General features: G+C 47.1%; 1 protein-coding gene across 1 annotated transcript in view; it reads right to left on the bottom strand.

The window, feature by feature from the left end:
• The window catches only part of LOC144752247 (germ cell nuclear acidic protein-like), a 111,666-nt gene extending 85,727 nt beyond the window's left edge, over positions 1-25,939 (bottom strand). Inside the window, exons 1-4 of the mRNA XM_078640252.1 lie at positions 25,738-25,939; positions 18,247-18,538; positions 11,036-11,087; positions 10,782-10,828 (exon numbers count right to left, since the gene is read on the bottom strand). Coding sequence (XP_078496378.1) covers positions 10,782-10,828; positions 11,036-11,087; positions 18,247-18,538; positions 25,738-25,818 — 472 coding nt within the window. The 5' untranslated portion in view covers positions 25,819-25,939. The remainder of the gene's footprint in view (positions 1-10,781; positions 10,829-11,035; positions 11,088-18,246; positions 18,539-25,737) is intronic.
• Between the last annotated feature and the right edge of the window lie 334 nt (positions 25,940-26,273).

The raw sequence follows: 26,273 nt of genomic DNA, 5'->3' as shown, positions 1-26,273 counted from the left end.
TGGGTCGAGGCCCACTCCCTCATCTGGGTCGAGGCCCACTCCCTCCTCTGGGTCGAGGCGCACTCCCTCCTCTGGGCCGAGGCGCACTCCCTCCTCTGGGCCGAGGCGCACTCCCTCATCTGGGTCGAGGCGCACTCCCTCCTCTGGGCCGAGGCGCACTCCCTCCTCTGGGCCGAGGCCCACTCCCTCCTCTGGGTCGAGGCGCACTCCCTCCTCTGGGCCGAGGCGCACTCCCTCCTCTGGGCCGAGGCGCACTCCCTCATCTGGGTCGAGGCGCACTCCCTCATCTGGGTCGAGGCGCACTCCCTCCTCTGGGCCGAGGCGCACTCCCTCCTCTGGGCCGAGGCCCACTCCCTCCTCTGGGTCGAGGCGCACTCCCTCCTCTGGGCCGAGGCCCACTCCCTCCTCTGGGCCGAGGCCCACTCCCTCCTCTGGGTCGAGGCGCACTCCCTCCTCTGGGTCGAGGCGCACTCCCTCATCTGGGTCGAGGCGCACTCCCTCATCTGGGTCGAGGCGCACTCCCTCCTCTGGGTCGAGGCGCACTCCCTCCTCTGGGTCGAGGCGCACTCCCTCCTCTGGGCCGAGGCGCACTCCCTCCTCTGGGTCGAGGCGCACTCCCTCCTCTGGGCCGAGGCCCACTCCCTCCTCGGCGCACTCCCTCATCTGGGTTGAGGCGCACTCCCTCCTCTGGGTCGAGGCGCACTCCCTCCTCTGGGTCAAGGCGCACTCCCTCCTCTGGGTCAAGGCGCACTCCCTCCTCTGGGTCGAGGCGCACTCCCTCCTCTGGGTCGAGGCGCACTCCCTCCTCGGCGCACTCCCTCATCTGGGTTGAGGCGCACTCCCTCCTCTGGGTCGAGGCGCACTCCCTCATCTGGGCCGAGGCCCACTCCCTCATCTGGGCCGAGGCCCACTCCCTCCTCTGGGCCGAGGCCCACTCCCTCCTCTGGGCCGAGGCCCACTCCCTCCTCGGCGCACTCCCTCATCTGGGTCGAGGCGCACTCCCTCATCTGGGTCGAGGCGCACTCCCTCATCTGGGTCGAGGCGCACTCCCTCCTCTGGGCCGAGGCCCACTCCCTCCTCTGGGTCGAGGCCCACTCCCTCATCTGGGTCGAGGCGCACTCCCTCTTCTGGGTCGAGGCGCACTCCCTCCTCTGGGCCGAGGCGCACTCCCTCCTCTGGGTCGAGGCCCACTCCCTCCTCTGGGTCGAGGCCCACTCCCTCCTCTGGGCCGAGGCCCACTCCCTCCTCTGGGCCGAGGCCCACTCCCTCCTCTGGGCCGAGGCCCACTCCCTCATCTGGGCCGAGGCCCACTCCCTCATCTGGGCCGAGGCCCACTCCCTCATCTGGGCCGAGGCCCACTCCCTCCTCTGGGTCGAGGCGCACTCCCTCATCTGGGTCGAGGCGCACTCCCTCCTCTGGGCCGAGGCGCACTCCCTCATCTGGGTTGAGGCGCACTCCCTCCTCTGGGCCGAGGCGCACTCCCTCCTCTGGGCCGAGGCGCACTCCCTCCTCTGGGCCGAGGCGCACTCCCTCATCTGGGTCGAGGCGCACTCCCTCATCTGGGTCGAGGCGCACTCCCTCATCTGGGTCGAGGCGCACTCCCTCATCTGGGTCGAGGCGCACTCCCTCATCTGGGTCGAGGCGCACTCCCTCATCTGGGTCGAGGCGCACTCCCTCCTCTGGGTCGAGGCGCACTCCCTCATCTGGGTCGAGGCGCACTCCCTCATCTGGGTCGAGGCGCACTCCCTCATCTGGGTCGAGGCGCACTCCCTCATCTGGGTCGAGGCGCACTCCCTCATCTGGGTCGAGGCGCACTCCCTCATCTGGGTCGAGGCGCACTCCCTCCTCTGGGTCGAGGCGCACTCCCTCCTCTGGGTCGAGGCGCACTCCCTCCTCTGGGCCAAGGCGCACTCCCTCATCTGGGCCAAGGCGCACTCCCTCATCTGGGCCAAGGCGCACTCCCTCATCTGGGCCAAGGCGCACTCCCTCATCTGGGCCAAGGCGCACTCCCTCATCTGGGCCAAGGCGCACTCCCTCATCTGGGTCTAGTCAAAGGAGAGTCTCACAGCGCCTTCATCTCATACTCCCCATCCAGAGCCTCTCACAGCTACACCGAGGCCTACATAAAATGCTTAGTGTTGCTAAAGACGCATTGAATGGCCCAAACAAGGTGGAACTTGAATCTGCTGGGAACCATTACTGTGCTGTGGCTATTCCGGTGTTTGGTTTCGAGCAAACAGGAGTGGGCAGATACTGAGCGGTCAGAGTTCCAAGCCCTGAACTACCACGGAGCACTAAAATCAACAAAAGGGCAGTGAGATATCCACTGCGCAAATCTTGGTGTTTTTGCTATTTTAGCTCCTAATAATTTCGGTGTGCATCCAAAGTGAATCTAAACAGCCACCGCCCTGTGCTGTTAATCAGCAATTGCTTACATTTAAGAATTATTTAGGATTCCCTGAGCAAAAAGTAGTAATCTTGTTATAACATACAAGTTTCCAAAGATAATATCACAAGAAAATTAAAAAAAAAAAAAGAGTATAAATCCATGGCTTCTTTATTGGTCGTATTTTTGTTTCCACGAGGACTTGTTAACAATTTCTCCAATCCTGGATATTGAAATTAGTACAGCAAAACAGCAACACACGTGTTTCGTCTATGGAATGAATCCAAAAGACTTCCTCAGGCTATAGTAACTAATATCATGTAGCCTTATTTCCAATTCTTACTATATATTTCGCTGCTGATAAAATATTTTCCAATGTATACAATAATCCCAAGTCAAACGGCACAGTGGCCCGGCAGTCGCATTCACTATCCCCTCCTCAGGTCCACAGATCCCTGTAATCCCGACCTCCCGGCATGTGTGATCCGAGTTAGTAGTTACTACTAACTCGGATCACACATGCCGGGAGGTCGGTACCACTGAGCACCAGAAGGAACCCACGGACAAGTTAAACAAAAAGAGGTAGAGGAGTGTCAGACAACTGAAGCAACTGAGGCACAAACTGGCTCTCCCAGACCAAACACACTGAAAGACAACCAAGAGACATTAACGAGCAACACTGGACCTCAGAGATTACAATGCCAAGAGCATGTAGGTCTCCTTATCTGGGAAGGACAGTCACCACCCTGACCCCAATCTGGGAACGAGCCGAATCTGGGCATCACTCTCATAGGTAAGAACCCTGGACTTAATAATGCAATCAGAGCCCACGGCAAACATGCCAGGCAGATCCACGGACAGGGATTTGACAATACTTTTCATAAACTCTGGTTGCTTTTCCCCCTTGTTTTGTTAACCTTGCTTGAAGAGTCTAAAGATATTTTGCAAAAATATCTACGTGGAGAAAACAGAATTCTAAAAAACACACACACAAAAAAAAAAAAACACTGCAGGCAAGGATTTAGAGCTCCACTGCAAGTGCTATTATTGCCACTGCATATTCTTGGTCTTTGAAAGATTTGCTTGCAGGACCTGACAATCTGGATGTAGGCAGCGTGCCTCATAAAGGAAAACGCAACCCTTTTAAACCATAGTGCCCGTTGAGGAGACCAGCCTTCCACCAGAAAGCCACAGAACTTACCAGAAGCTGTAAAGCTGAAATACATGTGCAAAAACACAAGGCAATTTGTATTGTAGACTTCACCACAAACAAAATGCATATGTTCCTCACCAAATGAAGAACAATATGATACTTGCCTGTGTAGAGTGTCTCTTACCTCCCCCCGGCCCCCACCCTCCCTTAAATACCCAACTAACGTGATTTCATGATCATCAGCTACGCATGCAGGACCAGAGCTCCTCCCAGTCAGTCAGTCACATGACATGTAGGCGCCAACGGATGAAGAATGTCTCCATAAGTCTCGATATAGATATCCCACAATTACAATGCACAGCACGCCCCCACAAGACACGCCTGGCAACATATGGCGACAATGCCTCACAAATCCACGGCACGCATGCCACAAGCAGAAAACCGAGCACGGGTGGTCTCAGCAACCACATTTACACCCCAGTAGATGCATTTAATCAAGCGGCGTGCCTTACTCTGCAAAAGCAATTGTCCCTTCAGCATCAACATCTCTCACAGGAGCATCACATATGAAAATACAAAGCCAGCCTCTGAAGAAAAGAAGTTACTTACCTGTAACTTTGGTTCTCCAGTATTGGTAACTTTCATGGATTCCCATTGCTTGTATCATTCCCCGGTAAATTAAAAATACCATAGAAATAGGTACCAAAAAAAAAAAATGAATAAGGCCTAGGCCTTATCTAATTTTGTAGCATATCCACCTCTTTTTGTAAAAGAGACCAAATAAAATGAACAGCCAATCAGAACAGCCTCACCCCATAGAACCTTTCTGAGAGAGCCTCAGATTTTCATAGCTGTTGTGTAGCAGTAACCACATCTGCTGAAGGCTGAGCTTTCCTCGGGGAGGAGGGTGGGCGCATGAGAATCTATGAAAGTTACTAATACTGGAGAACCAAAGTTACAGGTAAGTAACTTCTTTTCTTGCCCCAGTATTGGAACGTTCATAGATTCCCATGCTTGTATCAGAATAGCTAGCAGTAAGAACGCACATTCTGTGTAATACATCGTTATAAAATCTTGCAAGATGCATCACATTCATTAAAGATACAAATTATCCATAGAAAAATTGACAATAGAATAGTAAGTGAACATCAAGAGTTACAAAATGTGCTAATAACCAATAAAAGGAAGGAGGGTTAGAAGGGAAAGCTCACCACTTGTTGAAAGAGGTTCCTCAGGACTGCCTGCCCCCACTGCAGAGTCACTACGCGTGAAGGAGTCCAAGGTGAAGGTATGGGCACTGCTCAATGTCGCTGCTCTGCAAATGTCCTTGATCGGCACTCCAGCGAAGAGAGCAACTGAAGAAGACATGGCTCTCAGAGTGCGCCCGGACCCGCCCCTCTAGGGGCTTACCAGCCACTTGGTGACAGTATTGGATCGTGCAGGCAATCCATCGAGCAATACCCTGGTTTGAAAGAGGGAAACCCTTGCGAGGGGTACTGAAAGCGACAAAGAGCTGTGTTGATTTTCTAAAGTCTTTGGTAAGTTGAAGATAAAATTTCAGACACCTTTGAACATCCAGAGAGCGTAGAGCCCTCTCTGCTGAAGTAGTTGGTCGAGGAAAAAAGAATTTGAGAATCACTGGTTCATTCAAATGAAAAGCTGAAGGCACCTTCGGGTTAAATTTGGGATTCGTCCTCAGAATCAAAGTCTCTCTTTTAAACTGTAAGAATGGTTCTTGAATAGTGAGAGCGTGCAGTTCACCTACCCTTCTGGCCGATGTTAATGTGAGAAGGAGGGCCACTTTCTATGAGAGGAATTTAAGGTCCGCCCTATGAATTGGTTCAAAAGGCGGCCTCATGAGTTGAGTAAGGACTAAGTAAAGCTGCCACAGAGGCGGTGGAAGCCTAACTGGTGGGAAAACTCTAAACAGTCCTTTAAGAAATTGCATTACAATTCTTGCCGACCAGAGGGAAGGTCCAGAGGAAGTCCGTCTGAATCTAGTAATGGCCGCAAGGTGCACCTTGATAAGAGGAATGAGCGAGACCGGATTTGGCCAATGCCAGAATGTATGGCAAAATCTGATGAGGAGCAGAAGAGTAAGGCTGAATTATCTCTTGCCGGCACCACAGGCAGAAACGTTTCCATTTTAAGCGATAGGTCGTATTTGTACTCAGTGCTCGAGCTTGAGCAAGCAGCTCTCAGCACTCTGCAGAGATATTTAGATTCTGAAATTCTCGGTGCTCAGGAGCCACACTGATAACTGAAGAGAGCTCGGATCTGGATGTACCACTTGGCCCTGGGACATCGTCAGTAGGGAAGGAATTGGGCGCAGATTAACTGGATGGTCCAGGGAGAGCAGGAGAAGCTTCGTAAACCAAAACTAGAAGGGCCACGCTGGGGCCACCAGAATCATTCTGCAGGGTTCCGCCTTGAGCTTTCGGTGAAGTCTGGAAATTAGTGGAATCGGAGTAAAAGTGTAAACAAAGGCGCCTGAGCAGGCCATCGAAAGCGCATTCCCGGATGGTGATCCCTACTTGCGTGGAGTCTGCATTTTTGTTCTCTTGAGTGGCAAAGAGATCTATGGAAGGAGTGCCCCTGAGACTGAAAATTTCCTCCAGTGTGTCTTCGTCTAATTCCCACTCGTGGCTCACAGACTTCAGGCGACTGAGCGTGTCCGCTGTCTTGTTGAGGGCACCTGGAAGATGTTCCGCCAAGAGTGATTTCTCCTGTTGGATTGTATATTCCCAAATTCCATGAGCCTCTTTGGATAGTCGGCGAGACCGTGTACCTCTCTGATTGTTTACGTAATACATGGCCGGCGTGTTGTCCGTACGGACCAGGACAGTGGATCGTTGAATCCGCGGAAGGCCTGTAAGGCTAGATGAATCTCCCTGAAGTTCCAACAGATTGATGTGGAGTAGGCGCTGCTGGGGCAGCCAGCGGCCGCTTACCTGAAGGTCTTGTAAGACTGCTCCCCAGCCTTCTAGTGAGACGTTGGTTATTATTAGAGGGGCTGGGGTGACCCTGAAGGTGAGTCTCAGAGAGATAGGGTCTCCAATCGTCCACCACGTTGCCGCCTCTTTCGTTGGCTGAATGATTGTGATCTTGTCTTCGAAAGAGCCTTCTGCCTGGCACCACTGCAAATCCAGTTCTTGGAGGGGGGCGCATTTGTAACCTGCAATGGGGAATTAAAGGAATGCAGGACAAGATTAACCCCAGAAGGGACTTGTAGAGGCAAACTGAAAGTGACCCTTTTCGTTGCAACCGACGAGAAGAGGTCACAGTTTTGTTTGGCTTTCTTTTGACGGGAACGCTTTGCAGCAAGACGTGTCCAGAATGGCCCCCCAGAACCGGACCGACTTGGACAGGCACAGGACTTACTTTTCAGTGTTGAGCTGGCGCACCAGGTGACGGAAGAGCTGTGTTCATGTTCTGACAGCCTGTTCCGCTGCATGATGAGACGGAGCCTTCACCAACCGGTCTAGGTAAATAAAGACCTGGAGCTTCGGTTTCCTGAGAAAAACTGCGACAGGGGCTAGGACCTTTGTGAGAATCCGCAGAGCGGATCTAAGTCCAAAAGGCAGGACCTTTAATTGAAAGTGGCTCTTGGCTACGCAAAGCGTAAAAACTTCCTGTTGGCAGGGTAGATGAGGACATGAAAGTATGCGTCCTCGAGATCCTGGATTGAGGAGCCATAAAATGTCCTCTAAGGAGACCATCCGCAACAAGAGTTTTATGAGATAGGTGTTTAGCTCCCTCAGATCTAAAATTGGGTGCCATTTTCCTACAGTCTTTTGAACAAGAAAGAACCAGGAATAGAATCCTTTTACCCGTTGGGATTGAGGGACATGTTTGATCTCTACCTTGAGAAGTAGTTGGTGGGCTTCTAGACGTAGAAGGTGCAGATGTTTGGATTCAGTGGCGCGAGGGGCTTTGGATGGTGGTTGATGTTGGAATTCCAGAGTATGGCCTGACAAAACAATATTGAGGACCCATCGATCTGATGTTATAAGTTGCCAGTTGTGGAAGAGTTGGGATATCCTGCCCCCCACTGGTGTTACAGGGGACAAACGAACAGTGGGAAACGTCAGGAAGGCGCTACTGGCACTTACAGGAATCCCTCCCCTGGCGCACTTGTCGTCCTCTAAATGATGATCGAGAGAAAGACGACGACTGGCCCCGTCGTTGAGAATATTGCGGCCGGTATGATTGAGAAGGCTGCGAGTAAGAGGAATAGTCTGCTGCTGATATCCTCCTCTGTATGAGGAAAAACCGCTACCTCCACGGAAAGGGACTTTGCGGTATTGTAGAGTCCCAAGGGACTTTGCAGTTTCCGTGTCTTTCTTTATATCTTGCAGCGCATCATCAATGCGCTTCCCAAAGAGTGCCTCGCCGTCAAAGGGAAGGTCCAGGATCTTGTTTTTGACTTCCGGCCGGAACTAAGTGGCACAAAGCCAGCCTTTGAGTCGAGAGACTGCTGCCCCTGCTAGGGAACGGAAGGCTGTAGTGGCAAAATCCATTGCGCAGTTAATTATTTCTGAAGATGTTCTCTCTCCCTCCTGGAGGATCTTCTTGGATTCAGCTTCTTCCGGCAGCTGTTCTAGATAAGGAGACAGTTCACACCACATCGGGCGATCATACCTTCCGAGAATTGCCAAGGCATTGGCTGCTCTGACCAGGAGGCTCAACATGGAAGAGAACAACTCACCAGCATTATCCAACCACCTTCCCCCTTTCTCAGGTGGTGTGGTAAGAGGATTCTTAGACTTTATCTGGGCCGCTTGAGAAATTACCGAATCAGGTTTCGGCTTGCTCACAAGACAAGCGGGGCTATCTTCAGGAGCCTTGTACTTTTTCTCCAGACGAGGAAGCACAGGTATGACTGTGGCAGGTGACTTCATAACCTTGAGCCCCTAGTCCCAGACGTGACCCACGATAGGAATAGAGCGTACTGACTTAATGTATGGTTCTTTAAAGTCATATAAAAAACATTCCGACTGCACTGATGGAATGGGCAGATCGAAATGCTTAGAAGCTCTTTCCATTAGATTAAGAAAACCTCCAATATCAGCAGGAGGGGAATCCGGAATGATGTAATCATCCCATTCCCTGTCAGGGTCCGGGATCATCGCTGCCCCTTGGTCATCATCGGATGTATCATCCTGGACAGTAACCACCATTAGTTGTGGTTCAGGTAACTCTGGCAACAAAGTTTGAGGAGGAAGCGGAGGTGTAACCGGAAGAGCAAGTGGAGTTGGAGGCACTTGTACTGAATCTTGTACAGAAGACTGTGTTGGAAATCTCCTTCTGTAATCAGAAAGCATGAACTGCAAGTCCGTAATGAGGGAAGACGGCATAAAGACCATCTCCTGTTGATATTGCTCCGGAGACCTCAATTGTGGCTCATAATGTTGCTGCTCCATGTAATACTCGTCAGAGTCAGAGTCTTGATATTTAACATGCAGCTGAGATGGGCTAACAGCAGCACCATAAGGACCATCATCGTCCTCAGAATACTCCTCTTCTAAAAAGGAGAGCAAGAGGCAGAGGTTTCACTTTCCGGGGAGAAGTCATTTCTGGTGTAATGCAACGTCTCCATATAGAAATTGCCACATTTTGTATCGTCGACGTGGTAGTCGACGGAGCCGCCACTGCTGATGTTTGAACCGTCGACGGGGAGAGGGATACAGTCGACAGGACTGTTGTCGAAACCGTCATCATAATCAAGCTGGAAGCGGTTGTCGTCCTTGACACCATTACAGTCGTCATCCTCATCGACGTTGTCAGAGTAGACGGCGACGACAGAGTGAATGGTACCTTTGCGCGTGGCGTCGTCGAAGCAGTCGTCGACTAAGCTGGTGGAGACGAGGAAACTCTCGCCGATCCAGTTGACGGAGCCAAGGAGACGTCGGTAAGGTTTTTTAAGTCATCGTCAACAGTATCAAATGTTGTCGTTGTCGACTAGCAAACTTTTCTGTAAGCTTTTCCCTCAGGTGGGACAGAAGATGTTTTTTTATTTTAGCCTGCTTAGAAGGAGGAAGAGAAGAAGCAGAAGGCACATAGCTTGTCTTCTTCGCTGGTGCTACTTCTGAAGTAAGTCCTTCAGACTATTAGCGGTCTTTTGAAGGGGGGTCTGAAGAAGTAGAAGGTGAAGACCTACCCCTTTTTTGTGATCTCCTCGATGAAGTAGCAGATGAAGCATCATCACTGTCACTGGAGACAGGATCTTTCTGTGACTTTAGTTTTTGAAGCCAAGTGAGTAGACGTCCCTCACGGTCCCGCAAGGTCTTGGTGGAGAAGGTCTGACAGATTTTGCAGTGAGTAGCTTTGTGGTCAGAATACAAACAATAAATACAGTCTTTAGGTTTGTCCTCTTTTTGGAGCAGGTGGCACAAGCTTTGAAAAGAGCCTTCTTCTCCTGGTCTGACATGTTGAATTTGAAGTGAAGAGTTGAAATGAAAAAGTAGTTGAATTTGGAGAATAAATTGAAGAAAACTGAGCAGAGCTCAGTGGAGACTTACTTGCACAACGTGCGATAAAAAATCTGAGGCTCTCTCAGGAAGGTTCTATGGGCTGAGGCTGTTCCGATTGGCTGTTCATTTTATTTGGTCTCTTTTACAAAAAGGAGGTGGATATGCTACAAAATTAGATAAGGCCTAGGCCTTATTCTTTTTTGTACCTGTTTCTATGGTATTTTTTCTTTACCGGGGACTCCCATCGCGACGAGGCGGAATGATACAAGCAATGGGAATCTATGAAAGTTCCAATACTGGAGTAATAACCAATATCCAGGATTAACATCTATCAAAGCATTTCAAAAGCAGCCCCTACAACCCAGAACATATCAGAAAGCACCCGCACTACAGTGAAAACAGGTTTCCGGACACCAAATAACCTCCCATTGTATCACTTCAGAAAGAACAAGTTCAGTCAAACCACTCGAGTCCTCATAAAACAGAGAAATGAACACCATTCAATCCAGTCATAAACCACCAGTGGGCCTGGAGAACATCTGCATGTACAGACCAAAGAATAGATGCACAGATGATGTAATCCCAAAATGAAGATACCAAGCCCCATAACCACATCACTCCACACAGCCCCACCAATCCCAAACTTGGACAAGAACAGAAACAGTCCCAAAAATGAAAGGAACTAGACAACACATCCCCAGCAGAATCAAAAATTGTGACGTGCGCTTCAACCTGCACTTTAGACGTTTCTGGCAATTTGATTACTTACACGTTTCAAACTCATCGTCACTTGAATCCGAGATGACAACAGGAGCCCTGAGGAAGGAAAAGAAAAGAAGACTAATTAAATAGACCACACATCCACTGCCTCCCCAAAGGCCATAACATCAGACAAGCACCACAGGGCTGAAGCCTCCACACTAAAGCAGAACTGTACATTATGTGGATGGGAATGGATGCAGTCAGGCTTAGCAGTGAATAAAAAAATCTGAGCGAATTGAAAGAAAAGAAGCAGTAACTCACCTCTCACGCTTCTTCTCAGAGACATTTTTGCTGTTCCCCCTTCGCCTTCCATCTGAAATTAGAAAGACGAGTGTCACAATGCAAGCAGCAAACTTCCATTACAGTCACAGTGGGCTCATTCGCGAGCATTGGTCAGTAAAGGTACGGGACAACAATGATTTTAACAGTACAAGGAATAACACGATGCAAAAAAGGACCTGGGCGAGAACGCACCCTGGTGCACCTCTAGGGCCACTCCTCCCCTTGGACGTGCACCACCCTCGCTGACTGACTGCATTGGGGCGCTTCAGGCTGCAGCCTGTGCTTTCCAAAGCAATGCGTCAGTCAGCGAGGGTGGTGCACGTCCATGGGGAGGAGTGGCCCTACGCTCAGGCAGGACACAGAAACAAGGGCTGAAATCAAACAACCCCTTGAAACCCTGCGACATGCAACATGCGCAGTTAGTGCATGTGCCGGCCAGTGATGTAACTGCCTGACCCTCGGGCAGAGTGAGCGTCAGAAGGAAGTTTTAATTGCTGAGTAAGCAATATTTATGGCAGTAGATAAGATTCATTTATTTAGTAAAAAAAGATATCAGGTGGACACCACTACAGGGGTGGAGACCCTGCGTCCATGCCAAGAAACCGCCCCCGCATGGTATATGTCCTTGCATTAATGCAGATTTACAGAGTAGGCCTGGCAATCTTACTCCCCAAAAACATTTATGAACTGCTTGTTAGCACGAGCACATATGTATGTGTAGATTTGCTCATGTGAAGATCTGTTGAGCGGTAACAAGTTCACCTTCCCTCCTACCACTTTTTCCTCAACTCTGGAAGAAGTGTTACTTTTGCCCTTGTCAGGAGTAGATTTCCAAACATTATGGAACAGTATGGTAAAAGATTGGAGAAGAGCTGATGAAAACCCCTAAAACACACAAGTTAGTAGGTTTGCATGGACTAAAAAAGGCATATCAACCCTGGAACTATTTCTTTCTGCTACCTCCAGCCCCAGTGCGTAGATCTGCAGAAAGGTGGCAAAATATGGCAATGGTTAGTATTCAAACCGCTCTATAATATGAGCAAATTCATAATCAGAGAGGCTATTATCAGAGCTCTTATATAATGAGATTGTGGTCATAATTTAGTGCGTCACTAAAAGGACCCGTGGATTTTGTTTTTCACAGACAAGTACGTTTATGATGCAGCCTGTCCCATGGACATGTAGACATTTTATTAAATTCCAACCCCTGACTGTTACTATCATTGGCAATGGATGGTGCAAGCTGCAGTGGCCTCCTGGCGAGAGAGATTGCCTTTTTAAAAAAAAAAAAAAAAAAAAGAATTAAGCATTGGCACACATATAGCACCAACACACAAACGTTCTTAGTTCCATAGGTGCGTAGCCTCACGCAAATAAAGGAATCTTTTTGCCTTTGTGCCCGTGTCAACTTAGATATGCGGGCGCAAAGGAAAAAAAGCTGAAAGGGGGCTCTCTGATAGTGTGCCACCTAAAATGCACAAAATTGTCGGTCACTGAACATTCCCTTTCAGTTTGAAAGAGCCACGCCTATTGGGTGCATGATAGCTTATTTAGTTTTGGCACTATGGATAAAGTATTGCTTTGATATTGTAAGTAAGGGGCAGATGCATCATTAAGCTTAGCCGTTTCTGTTTCTACAAAATAATGCATCCTTTGAAGTTTGTTGTGCGATTTGTGTAGTACTTATTGGTGTTCGCATGGCCCTGTTTTTCATATCTATGTCTTTTAAAGTGCTAATGGTGATTTGTTTTCCTTATGAGACCCAAGTGAGACTTTAAATTATTAATGCACCATCTAGTCATGAGAAAATACACCAGTATGCTTATAAAATTAGGTGTGCTCCAGTGTTCTGGTAGACTGAGTACTCAGTCAGTAAAAAGAAAAGTAAAATGATTGCCAGCAAACACATTCCTCTCATTTCACAGACCAACCAATATGTGTAAACTCTGACACGAAGGAAGGAGAAATGCGAGTCACGGCCGGAGGCCGGCCGTGAAAACAATGCAGCAAGCCTTTGATGCCGCAGGGGGTGGAGCGGCACCAAGCTGAGCAACAGATGGCTGACGATTTGATGCTGTGCACGCGCATTTTAGGTCAATGCGCTTGCACAGCATCAAATCGCCAGTTAGTTAAAGTCTGTTTAAGCCCCTATAGTCTCGCTCCGCTCAATGCGCATTGACAGGTCGCGAGACCTAAAAAGGGATCCATGAGGTGTATACCATCTTGGCAATCAAAAGGCTCTAAATTGTGATCCCTACTGCCCGTAGTGTTTCGAAAGGGATCCATGAGGTGTACACCATCCTGCAATCAACACTGCAACTGAATTGTGAACACCGCTGCCCGTCGTGTTTGGACACACAACAATGACAGCAGGTGAGCAGGGGTGCCTGGGTGCACAGTGGCTCCAATTGAGCGCGGTGCTGCGGGAGGGGAGGGCTGCATCAGCCTGAGTGCGCAGGTGCACACAGCGAAGTTGCCCTCCGTAATGATATGATCTCTAACCTCATTCAGTCACATCTCTGTCTCATTTTAGAGACCTGCGGACCGTAATGTAGGCCTGAGCCAGCGGTTTTCGAGCGGATTGAAATATACAACCCATTACTAAGATTACAGGGCAAAATTTAAAAAGGTGAAGTCCTCCCTGATCTTGTTAAACAATTTTATGAAGAGAAACATAAGCAGAGCCAAAATGAATACTATGCAAAAGAAATACGGTTTAAAGAGGAGATCTGCTTAAAAGCTGGAAAAGTGGGGTCGCTTCGAAAATAGCCTTGATTAAAGATTATGTCCATGATATGTGGAGCCTAACGTAACATAAAGCTCCCTGGGATAGACCACGTGACTTTCAGTCACATTAACTGAGAAATATCCTGTATCCACCCAATAAGCAGAAAGGGATTCTGTGGAGGTCCTAAGGAAGGTGGTACAAGCCCACCGAAACGCGCGTCGACCTGGCGTGTGATCCCATATAATATTCTGTGGTTACTCAGTCAGAGTTGTTCTCTGTCAAACCTTATGTACAGAAGGAGTAGCTGGTTGTTAAATGTATTGTATGCAAGTGTATGGATGAGTGACTGGTGAATGTGATTTAGGTGTGGATATCAAGGATTTTTTATTAAATTTTTGTATAGTATAAAATAGTGAAAAAATGTATTATGATGATGAAATATATGTTTTTATATTTGTCCTAACTGTCTAAAATAAGTACAATGAATTAAGAAATGATGGTATATAAGGAAAAGAAAAAATATTAACGTTTTTGTGATATATATACACTTTCTATGAAAAAAAGAAAAGAAAATTTGATAAATATAAGAACACTTGTTGTTAGCATATTTTGAAGGTCATGTCATATCCACTGTGAACTAAGATACAATGGTCAAAACATGAAAGCCACAAGGGAAATCGTTATTTTGTGTGTCTGAGCCAGCGGGCAGCGCTGCGCTACAGACACGTGTTGAGCACAGTGCTGCAGGAGACATGGGGTGCATCAGCCTGAATGCGCAGGTGCGAACAAGCGATGTTGCTGTGCGTAATGATGTGATCTCTGACCTCATTCAGTCACATGTCTGTCATTTTAAGGACCTGCTGGACCGTACTGTAGGCCTCAACCAGCGGGCAGCGCTGCCCTACAGACACGTGGCATTGGCTTTTAAGGCACTGTAGTGAGCTCATTACTAAGTGTACATGCACACAGGCTTCCGCCACTGCATTACACGTGCACCCGCCCTCTAATAGCAAACATAAATGTCCTGCGGCTGCACACCCCGGGACAATATAGGAGCTGCACCTGGGAGGTCGCGCTCCCTAGGACCATGATGCATTGGTTAGTATAAACGCATACTAACACTACTTACACACGCGCAGTACAGCGACCAGAGTGTAGTGAAGAGGCAGAGGAAGCCCAAAATCTAAAAATATAAATCCTACCAGAGTTCAAATGACAGTTCAATGAGCCGACGACCCTGGGATGAGTAGAAACAGCTACACGAAGAAAACAGTTCTTCAGCACAATGCAAGTAACTTTAAAATATTGGTGAGTGCTGCCTTCTTTTTACCTTCTCCCGCTCGTCACCAAATTTATGTAGTGAAGAGGCAGACAGCAGTGGATCCGATAAGTAGATTTATTGCAGGAAAACAAGACACCTTAAACACCCACCAACAGGAGCAGACAGCAAGGCAACCGTCTTCTCCAGCACCGTGTACAAACTCCCCAAGGTCCCCCTCATGACAGCCCTACATTCTAACATTACATACTTACATTCTAGTAGAATTACATACTAACATTCTACTATGACTTACATTGGAATACTACACAGAGCACGTGACTTTACAGAAATGAGCTCATGGTTTCATCCACGAGTCTTGAGACCGGAAGGGGAGAGCAGTTCGCTTCCCACTCCCTGTATAATATAAATGCAAACTAACACTACTTCCACAGGTATACTACAGCGCCCAGAGCACATCACTTTACAACAATGAGCTCACGGTTTAGGCTCACGTTTAATCCCTGAGTCTTCAGACCAGTAGGAGAAAGTAGTTTGCTACCCACTCCCTATATACTATAAACGCATACTAACACTACTTACACAGTTATACTACAGCGGCTAGTATCCTACAGCGCCCAGAGCCCATCACTTTACAGCAATCAGCTTGGTTTCATCACACCGGTAGGCGTGAGTACTTCGCTTCCCGCTTCCGGTATAATATAAACACTTGGTAGCGGTCAGTAGTTCGCTTCCCACTCACTGTATGGTATAAACGCCTACTAACTCTACTTGAACACGTATGCTACAAAGACCAGACCACATCACTTTACAGCAATGAGCTCACAGTTTAGGCTCTCGGTTTCATACCAGAGTGTAGCAGCATATCATCTCAGGACCATGTCACTCTGAGCAACACCGCACTTTCAGACCCGTAGGAGTGACTACTTCACTTCGCACTCACCCACAGAGGTTACAGTGCTCCTATCCCCCTATCCTACTTTTTTCCCCTTACTCACTTCAACGGAATCACAACATGGCTACCAACACTTCCTAGTTGCAACCACTTGCAGCGCTCGAAACCAATAAGCAGCAAGTTCGTGCTCGTAACGCCTCAGCCAATCAGATGGCAGAATTCCCTAATATTGAGATCTGTAAATTTTTATATTGCTCCAAAACTACTGAACGGATTTCCACCAAATAAACAAAAGCGTGCTTTTTAGACCAAGACCCTTCTCCCTGTCAAATTTGGGGTAATTCCGTTCACCCATTCGACCTGGAGCCTTGTCTAAAGTTATCTATGGAAATTAACACGGTGAAACACGTTTTGGGAGCTCCCGTTTTATCTCGGCCCACCCCCTTGACCAATCACCCCCAAACTTCCAACATAGGCACTGATATGAACAAAGAACTAGTTTTGAAAAATTCACGAAGATTCATCAAACTACGCCAAAGTTATAAGCAAAAAATAAAAATGTTCTTCCTATGGAAACTTGGTCCTAACTATAAACTGGCCAGTAGGATAGATTATACATACAATCTATACACACACGTGCAGATACATACACACACACACGCGCAGATACATACACACGCGCAGATACATACACACACACACACATGCACTCACTTCCACAATACTCTGCAGGACAGAATGAAAAACATCAATATTTTGCTAGTGAACCAATATAAAAATCAGGGATTATCAGAATGTTCAGCTACTTTGCCAATTAGACCCAAATACTCAGAGCTCCCTCTCTACCAATCAACTTTCAATGTGGTGCGGGCTCAATGCTCCGAACACAGCAAAGCACAATACATAAACATATCAAATGCAAAACTACACACAAAATGAATATCGGCCAAATGTTAGCGAAACGCTTAAGCGCTAGATTTTCCTAGAATGCGAACTCTATGGTCAAAGTTATTCAATGCTGCTCGCAAATATTGGATCTTTGGTAGAAAACACTTCTTGTGGACGCAGCAGCTTATTTCTCATTAGAAGAGAAACAGTAGCAATTTGCTACAGTCACTACTTCTCAAACAGAAGTTTATGGGAGCATTTCAATTGACTGAGGAACATGCACGACTTCAAAAGTTTGAATGATGTTACAAACTTGGAGTGCCTCCACACAACCACCACTCTGGCCCAAACCAATGTCCACCTCCCATAAAAGGCACAATAGCTCAGCAAAGTCCAACAATGGCAACCAGGCATGTGGTGTGTCTGGGAGAGGGAGTGTAGTGCCCATTCCCTTGGGCAGGCACAGCTCATGCGAGTCCTTGATGTTTTGACGTAGCGTCAATACACTGCAACCAGCAGAGATAAACACCACTGCAGTCACGTGGGATCTTCCCAGTGGCTAAGAGGCTGCACCTGCCTGAGATCCTCCCAATGACTGTTACCTGCCAAGAGCATGACTACCTCAAAACAGAGTTGTGCTCCAGCTAACCAGTAATGGAGGACCAAAGCAAAATGCCTGAGAGACTGTATCTGATGCCCATTGGGATAATAATGATTGCCAGCGTGAACTCTTCTGCTCAAGATCTGAATCAACTTACTGGTTATCCAACATGGTAGGTGCTAGCAGAGCCAGATAGTAAGCGCGTGTCTGTGTCCGATTCTGTGTGTGACCTATCTCTGCTAAACAGTGTAAACATTATGGATACCACATGAGTTACTTTAGGTCACTGTAGAAGGTGTGAGGATCCCCATATTTGGCCAGAGGCCCATATATGTGAACCCTGCAGCTCCATTCCTATTAATGTGTGTAGCATTTCATTTTGCTGTGATATTGCGGTACTTCTCCTTTTATTATGGCAAGCACTGGGCTGGAGAGTGAGTCCTAATGTCTATTTGAGAGTTTGAGTTCGGAGTCGCTGCCCACCTCCGTCCTACCCCTCGACCCCAGTACCTTTGGAGTCAAGCGAGGAAGGGGTTTGCTTGATCACATTTTCGGAGCCATAGTAGGGCAGACCCTAGCAGACGAGAGGCAAACAACCCTTGATGGTTGTGGCCCACTTGCCCTGCGGTTCCTTGAAAGGGGTCAGAGAGGGACGGTGGCTTGCTTCCACTACCTCGGCTCACTTTACATGTTCCCCACTTAGCATCTGGGGTGCACTAGATCTGTTCACCGGACCTCCGAGACATACGCTCCAGGACAGTTACACAAATATCACACAGCTCTGCCTTCTGTTACTTACCTTTCTCTCCACTCCCTGTGTCGCTTGTCTTCAGGTTTTCCTTGGGCCAGCCCAGCCTCCCGAGCTGCGATGGGACACTTGTGGATCCAGTCAGGCCTTTCTGCCTCTGCTTGGTGGGGATGCATTTGTTCTCTTTTAATGAGACGTCACTGTCTGAGTCGGAGCCGGACAGGTTCAGCCGATGGGAGCAGGACACAAAGACTGGACTCTCCACATCCTCCAGGTCAAGGCTCAGGACAGGCTGGGAGCGGCTGAACAAAGGCTTCTTATTTTTCTTAATGCTCTCCTTCAGCTGCAAGGAAGAATATTTAAAAAACAGAAAGAAACTTAAAATAACATGCAAATAAAATAACTAACTCTGCACAACATATTCCACGCCCCACTTCCTTACACACATTACTACTAGTTTTCCAATTCATAACCACTTCTATAAATCGTTTTTTAGGTCGAGCCTGAGCTGCGCACGTACTGCTCTGGGAGCCATGCTGTATTAGAGTATGGAGTTGAAGATCCACAAACTCTCCTTCCAGATTGTTCATTGGCTTGCCTCATTGTCCTTCATAAATGCTGGCTTCTGATACATTACCAGGCTTGTTAGTCCCTCGTTAGTAACGCCTTGTCTTCATGTGTAACCTCCCATGAGGACTGGCTATTTTACTTCTGTTGGTACATGGTACGTCTTGTTTAGTCTGTAAACACTATTTTCTTTAAGGAGTTTCTCCTACTGCAGGTACGACAGGCTTTACTGCAACACTCAGCGTTCCATGCTCGCTTTCAAGTTCCAAGCAGCCTAGGACAAACTTGGCAGTAACCATATTTAATATGCTTCGCTCAACCCCGGAAGATAGTGGTAGGTGGGGGAGGTGAGGGGCTTCATAGTGGCAGCTATGGCAAGATTCTTTACTGCTGACTGCCCACCACCCACACGCCCTATTGGGGATCATGCGATGCATTCCGGGACAAGTAAGCGGTATTTGATACACCCACACCATCAACCAGGGTTTCCCCCCACTATGCTACTGAGCAATTACATGGGCACCACCATCACCCTTCCAATCGATAGACATGGATACACATTTCACAATACTGAAAGCACATAATTAACACCTGTAAACTCTAGGTGCATAGCTTCCAACCAGACCCCCAAAGAGGAACACAGATTGGAATTGTTAATTGCCCGTAACCCTCATTTACTGTGACTTTATGTGCCAGCCACAACTCCTGCAAGCGGACCCAGGTAGTCAAGGAATCCTTACACGCCTCCACTGCTTCTAATATTATGGACTCTTGCTCGCATCAGACATAGTGGGCAACCTTGGGTCCACCACGAGCTCCCAGCCCTTCTCCTCATTGGGTACCTGCTTCAAGACCTAACATTTCAACACAGTCACCGGAAGCTCTAGACAAGTTAGACTCTATTCGGGGATCTATTAAATTTGTAAGACTTCGCTAGAGAACAAAATGAATGTACTAGCCATTGAAGTGACCCTACTGAGGGAAGATCACAAAGTTGCAGGCAGGGTTTCTCATGCAGAGGGCCTGTTTCAAGATATCCAATAACAAGCTACTGAAAGACTCATGCGTGTCAGAGAGCAAAGCCAAGGATGCGCATGCCCTGGAATGTGAAGGCAAAACAAAGAAGAAGCAGTCCAAGAATGAGTAAAGGAAAATACAGCTAGAGTGGCAACGATGTAGTGGTAAAACCCATTTAGAAAATTAATCCAGTTGTCCTGCGACTTATAAGATATGTGGGTAATGTCCCCTTTTCTTACATTTCATGAAAGTGTGTAAAGCTAAATGGAGTAAGGAGGTTAAGTCCTTGAAAAGTATAAACACATTGGGTGATAGTCAAAACCTGTCTTGTCAATCCAATAAAGGAAGTGTGGTATTTATGGTGGGCGAAGAGCAACAAAAGGAAGGCCAAACCAGGTCTGAGAATGGAGAGATAGCAGTATTGGGTGGGCCTGTCTTCAAGAAGCCTTGGTGAATGATAGATGTGAAAGGAGTCACCATTAGTATGATGGCTGAACCAGAGTCTTTGTTCACATTGAGAGATGGATGAGTGGAAGAAGTTTCAGAACATGCATGCAGATGTCAAAGTCAAAAGTGAAACCAGTAGCATATGGAGGTAAGCCCATCAATGTGGTAGGTGAGTTTGATGCCACTCTAAGCTTCTAAGCGAGTATGGCCCAGTCAACGGTGTATGCGGTTATGGAAGGTTCAAGTGTGCAGAGTTGATTGGACCAGAAAAATCTTGGAATCATGTTACATACCAACAGCCCAGAACAAGTGAGGTTACGCAGTGAGAAAACTGAGGTGTTGACTGTTGGGAAATGTGTGTGGGAGGACACTTTTCGCCGAAGGTTTGCCAACAAGTTAAGAAAAATCATGGGGTTCACACAACAGATCAGTTTGAAATCAGTTGCGGAGACGATGGTGCACAAGGCAAGACATTTTCCAATCGCCATGAAGGATGAATTGAATAACAAACTGGAAAAACTAGGTTAGCAATGCATAAAAGTGATCAAAATGGCTTTCTACTGTAGTACTAGCTAGGAAGGTTAATGATCATTGAGGATGTGTATTGATCTCAGGGATCTGAATGAAAGAATATTGGTAGATAGGCATCTTCTACCCAGCAATTCAGAACTGTTAACCGCTCGAGGGGGAAAGGATTTTCACTACATTGGACATCTCCTCTGCATACCATAAAGACTATCGACATTTAACATCGTTCGTGACACAGGATAGTGCTTACAGGTTTAAGCAGATGCCTTTTGGATTAGCTTTACCTCATCTGTGTTTGAGCATGTGGTGGAGGCCATGTTTAAGGACATTGAAAATGTGAGGTGCTTTCAAGATGACATACTAGTTTTTGGAGTGGATGGTTAGCATGACAAAACCCTAGCATTAGTGTTGTTCATTCTGAAGGAAAAAGGAGTCACTTTGAAACCAAGGACATACCAATTTGCAGTAACCAGTAAGGAGTATTTAGGTCAAATTGTCTGGCAGAGGGGTGGAACCAAAGGAGAGTTTGGAGATGGTAATTAAAGAGTTTCCTGCACTTAAACTTAAGACCAATTGCAGTCTTTCTTTGTCACGCTTGAATTTTATGCGTATTTTGTACCAAAATGTGCAGAAAGGAGAATGACAATGAGTTTTATTTTAAAACGAGTGAAAGACTGAGGAGATGAACATGGAGTTTTGTTTGATAAAAGAGTAGATAGCTGAGGCTATTTCTCTCAAGTCTTTTGACACTCTTGATCAGTGCATCATTGTAGCAGATGCTAGTCGATATGGATTGGGAGGAGTACTATTGCATGCATGGAATAGTATAGACATGGTAGGGCTTTTTGCTTTGCATGCTCTTGGTGGTGCAGAGTTCATATTCTGTGATTGAGAGAGATGCGTTGGTTTGTTGGTAGGGAGTGAACCATTTTAGAAAATATATATGGGGTTTGGAGTTAACCATGCGGATGGATCACAAACGTCTGGCTTATTTATTTTCCACCAAATGAGCTGGCAAAGCAAGTCTAAGAATAGCCAAGTGGCACTACATGTTGCGAGAGTTTCAGTTCAAAGTGGAATACATACCAAGGGTGAAAAATGTCTTTGTGGACTGTCTGTCACTGTCTGTCACAGTTACCATTGGAGGTAGATGCCAGTGAAGAGAAGTACAATGACTTTTGTGTTATAGCATGTACATCAGTTGAAGAGATGGATTGCATCTAACTAACTGAAAAATATGTAATATCGCTGATATCCAGCCATTTAGAAAAAAACAACTTACTACATCCAACCCAGACCGGATTCAGGTGCAAACAAGGCACTGAAACGGCGCTTGTGGCAGTAATGGAGGAAGCTAGAAAGATTGTGGATGAGGGTAGTTGTGCAGCCATATTGTTATTAGACCTTAGGGCGGCCTTTGACACCGTCAATCATTCTATTCTGATCCAAAGGATGAATGATGTGGGTGTCACTGGGACCGCACTAAAATGGCTGCAGTCCTTCCTTTCTGAGCGGACTTTTTCTGTATTTGAGGAGGACATCTCCTCCCCTCCTATACATATACACTGTGGCGTTCCCCAGGGCTCATCCCTACCTTATTTAATATTTATATGAGGCCTTTGGCTGAGGTGGTGCTCCCATGGGGGGTGCAACTAGTGACGTACGCTGATGATACTCAGCTTATCATCACTCTTTCTGGGCAGATGTCGACTTATGATAATCTGTCCTCTTGCCATAGCAGAGTCCGTGAGTGGATGGATGACTCTTTCCTGAAACTTAACGGAACAAAGACCGAGATCATGATGCTTGGGCATGATGCTACCCCCTCGGTGGACGGCTGGTGGCCTACCACTCTAGGTCTTCCCCCCCCCCAAAGAGAAAATTAAAAGCCATGGGGTATGGTTGGACCCAGCACTTAATTTTTTGGTGCAAGTCCAGAAGGTAGCAGCCACCTGTTACGCCCTGATGAGATCGCTTAGAAAAATCATTGGACTACTTCCGTTTGAAGCAAGGCGGATACTAGTTCAAGCCCTGATTTTAACACGACTGGACTACTCAAATGCAGTATATTTAGGGGCTCCACTAGGAACACTTAGGGTCTTCCAGACCGTACAGAATTGTGCAGCCCGGATGCTTCTACAGACTTCACGTAGAACTTCTGCCAAACCTGCGCTCCGGCAACTTCATTGGCTGCCGGTACAACAGAGGGTCGAATTTAAGGCCATGACCATTGTTCACAAAGCCTTAACTAAGACAGGACCTGAGCTTATTCAACATCTGTTCTGCCCTTACCACACGAACAGGACCCTTCGATCCAGCAGTAAGAATTTTCTAACAGTCCCACGAATAAGGAGAAGCCGTATGGGTGGCAGACGCTTCTCTTTTCAGTCGGCTAAACTCTGGAACACCCTGCCTGACCCTATTCGGATGGAGGAGAACCATCATAGGTTTAGGAACATGCTCAAAACGTTCCTATTTCCCTAACCTCACCAGGGATGAATTGGACCACTGCAGCGCTGGCATGCCTCTGGGTAACTATGCGCTATACAAATGAGTAGTCATTCATTCATTCATAGGTGCAGAAGAGTGGAAAAAAGCTGTAAGATTGGATCTGGTGTTGCAAGAGTTAATAGCGTGCATAAATAAAGGGTGGCCAAAGAAGAACTGGAGGATTCGTTGAAAGTATACAAACATTTTTGGACAATTAAGGGTTTCCAATGAGGTTTCAAGATGTGCAGATTTGTCATTGTGCCTCATGGAGTACGGATAAAGTTGTTGAAAATGGCACAATAGGGCCATGTGGGAATGAGGGGGCTGAAAAGAAAGACAAGGGACACTTTTTGGTGGCCAGGAATGGATAGGCAAGTGGAGCGTTGGGTAAGAGATTGTGCAGCGTGTGCCCTGAGTGATAAGTCAGAAGCGACATTGTCAAGTCCTGTGGAGGCTTTTCCAGTGCGAGAGAAACCTTGAACGAAACTGGGCATGGATATTATGGAGTCCATTAACTTGCTTAAGGAGAGCTCTAGATATGGCATTGTCTTAGTTGATTACTATTCTCGATCACCTGAGGTGAAATTTGCAAAGACAGCAAATACTTTAGAAGTGATAACATTTTTTGCATACATTGTTCTGAGGGAAGGGGCCCCAACCGAATTGATAACTGAGAATGGTGTTCAGTTGTGTCTGAGGATTTTAGCAAATTTGTGAACCATTGGGGTATGAAGCATGAGACCAATTATCTATACCATCCCAGGAGTAATGGTTTGGTGGAGGGATGCAACAGTGATAACCGACAATGTGCAGCTTTCATTAGTGAACGGTCTGGATGAGAACAGAACCAGAGGATTTGGTATGGGCAATATGCACCACTCCTAATGCAGTCACTAGGATGTCACCTGTTGCATTACTCAAGAGTAGGTTGCCAGCAACCAAATTGGTGCGTTTTGGACGTGTGGATTGAGGTATGAGAAGGGAAAAAAACACTAGTTTAGGAAAAGCATGAAGCTGCACAAGGAAAGGTCGCTTGAGGTTCAAAGAGGGTGATTTGGGCAGAGTCAAATTGCCTGGCATAGTGGCAAGAGGGGTAGTCATGGTTTTCTTATCCAGGAAAGTAGTACGTGTGTAAAAAGGTGTGGTCAATTGAAAGACGGAAAATGGTAGAGCAAAGAAGTTGTCAGTGCAAAGAAGTACTTTGTGGTCGGTGCTAAGAAGCCCCCAGAGCATCCATATGGGAAGTGTTCCAATGAATAGGGTGATCCCAAGCCTTGGAGTGTCAGGGGAAATTAGTCATCCACGCACAAGAACCATTAGGGAGAAGAGTCCAACTGTGTGGTTACGAGACTACGTATCATATATGGTTAGCATCCCCTCGTTGTGTTTTGAGGGGTATGTTTTGTTTTGCTTTATTTTAGTTTAAGGGTAAGATGTGTTGGTTTTAGACGACGGTTGTGTATTTTATGTTTGAAGTAAAATATATTTCAATTTTACTTTACCTCTTGTGGTCAGTGTCGTACTTTTTTTTTACATTTTTCACAAATATTTTAGGAAAAATGCACCCTCTGCCTGCTCTTTCTCGAGCAGGTACTCAACATATATAACTTCCTATCTCCATCAGACAGTTCAAATCTTTCAACTTATTTGAACGTTTTCTGAAATCTCACTTGCTTGACAAACTCCTCAATACTTCATATGCCCTTTATTTTAGTTAATTTTAACAAATACATCTAGATCAATGGTTTCCATGCTTTTTAGAAACACGACCCACTTTTCAGAACTACACTTTTGTGACCCACCTAACTTTAATAGACATGAGGAGCGATTTTTGAACGCAACTAAAGCATTGTGTGGTAGCGCACTATTTACAGACAGAACATTTTCTATTGAAGCGACCATTAAGTTTACATGGACATACAATTTTACTGATAACACTATATAGTGCAGGGGATTGTGTGGAAATCATGTTTTCGTGAATATTTATCATTTGTGCATCACCAAATAATAAAGTGCCTTGGTGTGTTTTGTTCCTATTAAAATCTCTTTCCAGCATGCTTTAGAATTACAAAAAAAAGTGTTGTTTTTGATTTTCGTAACTGCCCAATGAATACAGTTCATGTACAGGGATCTATAGTTTTCTGTGTGTTGCAAATAAAAACAAAAACATCACACTTGGCTGTATTGGAGCATGTGTGTCACTAAATGCACTTAAAAACTCCACCCACTTTGCAGCAGAAGAAAGAAAAGTAAATAACAACCCCATAAGCAGAAACTTGTGAGAAGACACAGGACTGGTCTTTGAGGCACCAAATGTGAAAGGTAAGAACAAAAGTTAAAAGCATCTTTTTTCATTGCTCGGACTCTCTGGACTCACGAACATCGGCGGTGACCCTGGGGAGCCCTGCGAGCCCCGGCCTCTAAAGGGCCCCTGCAGACGCCCCCACGCCTCTCACCCCCCCCCTGGAGCCCTCCCCCCGGCCCCCTCCTCACCTCGCTCCTCAGGTCGGTGCTCTGGTCCCAGCCCAGCCGCCGGGACATCCGGCCCCAGAGGTCCTGGGTCTCGGGGTCCATGGGGGGTCTGTGCCGTGGGGGGCTACGAGGAGCTGGGACGGGGGCTTGGAGGAGCGGCCTGGGGGGCTCTGGGGGGGGTCCGTCGTGCACACACCAGCGCTAGCCCCCGCCACAGACAACAAACATTTCAAAATTAGCGCCAGCCGCGCACCGGAAGTGAAACGCCGCACTTCCGGCAGCAAAGGTATTTACTTCCGGGGCAGCGCGAGGCTCGTCCAAGCCGCGCCCGAGGGCCGAGGTTTCACCGCTCCGGGGCGGGGGGGGTTTATTCTTTATTTATTTATTTTGTGCGTTTTTAATTAGCGCGGACTTTCCCCCGATGGTGTCGGAGGCTTCACAACAGGAACAGAACTGATACGTGAGAACATTACAAGTGAACACATTACAAAAGCAAACGTTACATTACATGAGGCAAAAGTGACAATCGTGAGCAAACAAAATACAAGAGGAGCAAA

This window comes from Lissotriton helveticus, chromosome 4_2 (assembly GCF_964261635.1).
Source record: "Lissotriton helveticus chromosome 4_2, aLisHel1.1, whole genome shotgun sequence".
Classification (NCBI taxonomy): domain Eukaryota; kingdom Metazoa; phylum Chordata; class Amphibia; order Caudata; family Salamandridae; genus Lissotriton; species Lissotriton helveticus.
Note: the sequence above shows the minus strand (reverse complement) of the source record. Positions and strands in the feature narration are given on the sequence as shown.